Raw genomic sequence first — 4,803 nt, forward strand, 5'->3', positions numbered from 1 at the left:
TTAAATTTTTAATGGACCTTGATTAAATTAATTAAATTATTTGGACTAGCCCAATTAATTAAATCAAGTCCATTAATGTTAATTATGTAATTAGGCTATGACCTAATTATAAATAGGGGTTGCAAGTCATAACCCTAGGCTACAACAATCATTTTTCGAAAACCACTCCTCCAAAGAAAGAAAAATCGGCTACCTTCTTTTGAGAAAGGTTTTTGAGCCGTCTCTCAAATAATCTTCTCCTACGTTAAATCTCTTCTAATATTTCTAGTGCAATTTGGAAGAGGAACAAACAATTCAGTCGTGGACCTGATTAGACGAAACGAGAGGATTTCATCGAAGAAAGTTCGTAGGGATTCATCAAGAGCTAATCCGTTTATACCGGATTAGTTGAAGCCAAGTGAATTAATTCACAAAGGTATAATTTCTAACGCCCTATGAATGTTTGATTCAGAAAACCATACGAGTGTCCAAAAGAATTATTTTGTTTTCAAAATAAAATAAAAATTTTAAAACTTCCGCTGCGTTTGGGCACGTAGAAAACCGAGATCCAACAGATTGATGGTACCATTTCCATTCATTTTATCCTTTAAACTTTTTATAACTTCTTTGTTGAATAAAATCCTTTTGGTAACAAATGCGGGATCCCTTTTCCTCGATGGTTCACGGTCCATGGATGCAAGATTCCTCCCAGGCCACAAAGAAACGGAGTCGAAACTTGGGTTAATGATATTTTCGGCAAGGTTCTTTCTTGATGTTAGACCAACGGTAGCTGCATCTGCTGCCCAAGCAGCAATGAACGTGCTTAGTGAAGAAGCATCAAACACTCTATGTGAAACGCAAACACCAATAGAAAGCCCGCCGCACTTGAATTTCGTGACTTGAATTGATAGTAATGGATCAGTGATTTGATCAACCGCACCTATTCATGATGCAGCAGCCATCTTTCGTAAGCTATATATAAACATCTGAAAATTACTAACAAATTTCACAACTCAACTACTTTAGCATTATATCATAAAATATATAATCAAAAAGATGTAGCTAATATGCATTGTTGCAAGGCTAAACCTTTAAGTCACAAAATGTATTATTGTGCACAAATTTTGAAATGAATCACGTAAGAATATGCTAATTCGTGCCTAATTCACATGGAAGCAAGTCATGGAGCAATCGGCCACAATCTGCATCAACTTTGATAAAGTCATGCAGCCCACAATCAGCTTGAGCTTCCACAAAATCTGCCCCTTCATCATTGCAATCAACTGTTTGATTTTGCTTCATATATCTTCCTGCAAGTGGGTAAAATTGTACCAAAATTCTACCCAATGATTCTTCCAACAAATGGAGGTTACCCGGCCTGTAGTAGAACATAATCACCGCCACATTCATCGAAGGAGACATCTCATCAAGCAATGAAATTTTGTAGCTCTTAAGGTTATGGGGAGTTGGGTTGCATGGTTTAATAAACCTTCTGCTCAATATTTCCATCTTCATCTTTTGTTATATTGTAAAACATGCAGCATGATATGATACAAAATTAAATATAATCGTTATATAATATGATATCAGTTTGGTTCCGTTGTCGATCTATACAGTCCAATTCTTCTATCAAACAAATTTGGCCAATCATTATTAAATTCTTAAAAGCTTTACTTGATTTTTCCATTTTTAGCACAATGCTGAAAAATCACATCGAATTTGAGATTAGCAAATGTAATGTAAACATCATGTTTTATTAGTAAAGACATAGAGATGCTTATAAAAATATAGATGTATGATCATTTGACGGTACACTGAAAAACTCTCCATCGAATTTTCCAAGTGATAATCACTTATCGAGTTGAATAATATGTAGTTATGGTAATATACCATTAGCCCTTTGACCCGGGACAACGTAGAGGCTCTACATACTAACATGCACTTTGATATGTTTACCGACTACAAAAGTTGTGGAATTTAGCTTAATTGTTAATTAAGTGAGGAAAGTGAAACTGTTTGTTTTAGTGAAAGAGTTAACAAAACTGGCGGCCGCCAAAAATGGATCGGTGTTAAAATTTTGTCCTTCGAAATTTTTATTTTTCATTATTTGAATGAGATTTGTGCCCTCAATACATCAGCTTTGTCTGATCGTTGATCAAGATTATAATGAATTCAAGATTATTTATTTAGAAAATTTAAAATGTACTAATTAAATAATAAATTAGTAATAGCGACTACTAAGTGCAAAATTCTCATTAAACATTCTAGAAGAGTCTAAAATAATTTAATTATGGATGGTATTTTCAATAATAGAAAATATGTAGATGAAAGCTTTTAAAAATGAAATTACAATATCCTGATTCAAGAGGATTAATGTTTTAATCATAAATTAAAATTTATAAATATTTAATTAAGATTTATATGAAATAAGATAACTTTTAACACAAATTTTGTCCACAAAATTGCTCTCTCTGTCCCGCTTTACAGCATCGCTCATGCTAGCACTTAGGCCTCGTATCATTTGTTGGGTGAAATATATATATATTTGATTAATAATATCATCCCTGTTATCGATTGGTTGACCATATTAGTTTGGTCGGTAGGTGATACTTTCCACGGAAAGTTTGGTGTAATTATATGGAACCAAATTTAGCCAATCTCTATATTAAATCTCCAAAAGCTTTTCTTGTTATTTCTTATTCATCATGAGAAAAAAAATTACAGTTTTGGTCTTTTATATTTTCCTCATTTCGATGGTTGCTTACAACATTGTCAAATTTCGATTTTAATATGATATCTTTATTATCATTCTTTTTTTTTTTTTACAGTGTAAAATACTATATCCACATTCTCGCTTAAAAAACTAAATTAATTGCCAAATTTTTAAAAAACACGAGTTTAAAATTGAAATTTGATTATATAAATAATAAAATCGTTAAACAGAAACAAATACAAGGCTGGACCTACTTTTTGTTTTCTTTATCATATTTTTTGTCAATATCTCGTTTACAATTCCATGCACGTCCCCTCTCATCTCCATAGTGACTAATATTCATTTAAGAACATATATGTACGTATACACATAATCAAGCAAACTGTGTGCAGGCTAGTCTGGACACCTTATTCATATGACATAGTTTGGTACACATGATAGGATAAACATGTGATATATAAAATAAGGATAAGTTAAGGATAAATAAGATATAAGATATTATATTTAATGTTTGGTATAATTTTAGTAAGAGTGATTAAATTTATATATTAGATTGTAATGATCACCATATTAACATTATCATAATAAATTTTATAATTTCAAAGTTGTTGCTTGAGTTTATATTTCTTATCTGTTCATGCGTCAACAGTGCTTGCATGATTTATTTATTTTTAGCTAATTTTATATATTATATAATATGATAATTGATCCTTTGATTTTGTGAGTCAAGTCAAATATCAATTTTTAAGGTTAATCGAGTTATACTAATAATTTTATTGAAATTTATAAAAATCATTTATATAATTATCTCGAGTTCATTTATATAATTATCATATTATATAATATATAAAAATAAATAAAAATATTTATTTGATTTTAATTTCTACCTCCTAGCAGATATTTATAAAAATCATTTATGGTGTTTTTTATATATTGAGGACAATTAAGTCATTTGTTGTGTTTTTTATCATTAAATTAAAATTATCACATCTCATAAAAGGGATATTTTATCTTGTATAAAATTATTTATCACAGACCCATGATATTATCATTGGCTTTCTAAAAAGATATCAAACGTGGGATAAAGAAGATTATTTATCAATCCCTCTCTTATCCAGTATACCAAACTATACCATATATGATAAGTAAATTATAGGTGTAGATTTAAATTATTAACTCTATTTGTTTCTATGTTAATTGGTGCATTTATTACAAGTTAATAACCAGATAACTACTTATTTGAATATTCAAGTCAAATTTCTTTTCATGCTTTGTTTTGTATTTTCCTGGTTTTATTTTTTGTATCATATTAATTGATTAATTATTTGTTAGATATAAATATATAATTAAATTGAGAAATGTTATTTACACTCCATATTTTTGTTAACACACTACGTTTTTAATGTTTACTACAAGTTGTCAATGTCACCCTTTAATCAATGTTGAAATATAGTACAATATACAAAACATTAGTTTAATCTATTTCCAACCTGTGAAAAAAGAAAAATATTTCATTCTTATATTTTTATAATTTATTCCATATTTTCTTATATTTTTTTATGTAATTTTAAAAAATCGATCTGATACGAGAAATAAACAAGGTTATCCGAGATACAGGAATTCGGATGATCAGCTATTCAGATAGTTTGTTGGTTTGTGTAGTCAGCTAATACTTCAATGTCTCCTGAAAACAAACTTTGAGTGGGTTATCACCGACGCCACAAACAGACGTTAGGTTTGTCGAAGCTCTCGGGCAAAAATTCTCCGACGCTCGAGTAAGTGATCACTTTTAGAGAATTATAAAAGAGAGTAGAAGTCAGCTAATACTTCAACATGGAAACGAACTTTGAGTGGGTTATCACCTACGTCACAAAGAAACGTTATGTTTGTCGAAGCTACCGAGCAAAAATTCTCCGACTCTCAAGTAAGTATCACTTTTAGAGAATTATAAAAGAGAGTAAAAGTGAATTTCCAATGAGAGGAAATGAGAACATACTTTATCAAGAGGAGACATAAGTTATTTACGAAGTTTCTTTGTGGAATTTTAAGGGAGTAATGGGCCCTCTTTATGGGCTTAACCAATGGCCTTTTTTATTGCTAATAAGTAGTCT

The 4,803-nt window shown here is 30.0% G+C and overlaps 1 protein-coding gene across 1 annotated transcript; it reads right to left on the reverse strand.

The window, feature by feature from the left end:
• Positions 1 to 491: 491 nt before the first annotated feature.
• On the reverse strand, positions 492 to 1,525 carry LOC140982450 (pelargonidin 3-O-(6-caffeoylglucoside) 5-O-(6-O-malonylglucoside) 4'''-malonyltransferase-like). Its single transcript, XM_073448956.1, has 2 exons — positions 1,140 to 1,525; positions 492 to 919 (listed from the first exon to the last, which is right to left on the reverse strand). The coding sequence occupies exons 1-2, from the start codon at positions 1,492 to 1,494 to the stop codon at positions 507 to 509; spliced, it is 768 nt and encodes a 255-aa protein (XP_073305057.1). The 5' UTR covers positions 1,495 to 1,525; the 3' UTR covers positions 492 to 506.
• Between the last annotated feature and the right edge of the window lie 3,278 nt (positions 1,526 to 4,803).

This window comes from Primulina huaijiensis, chromosome 8 (genome assembly GCF_012295235.1).
Source record: "Primulina huaijiensis isolate GDHJ02 chromosome 8, ASM1229523v2, whole genome shotgun sequence".
Classification (NCBI taxonomy): Eukaryota; Viridiplantae; Streptophyta; class Magnoliopsida; order Lamiales; family Gesneriaceae; genus Primulina; species Primulina huaijiensis.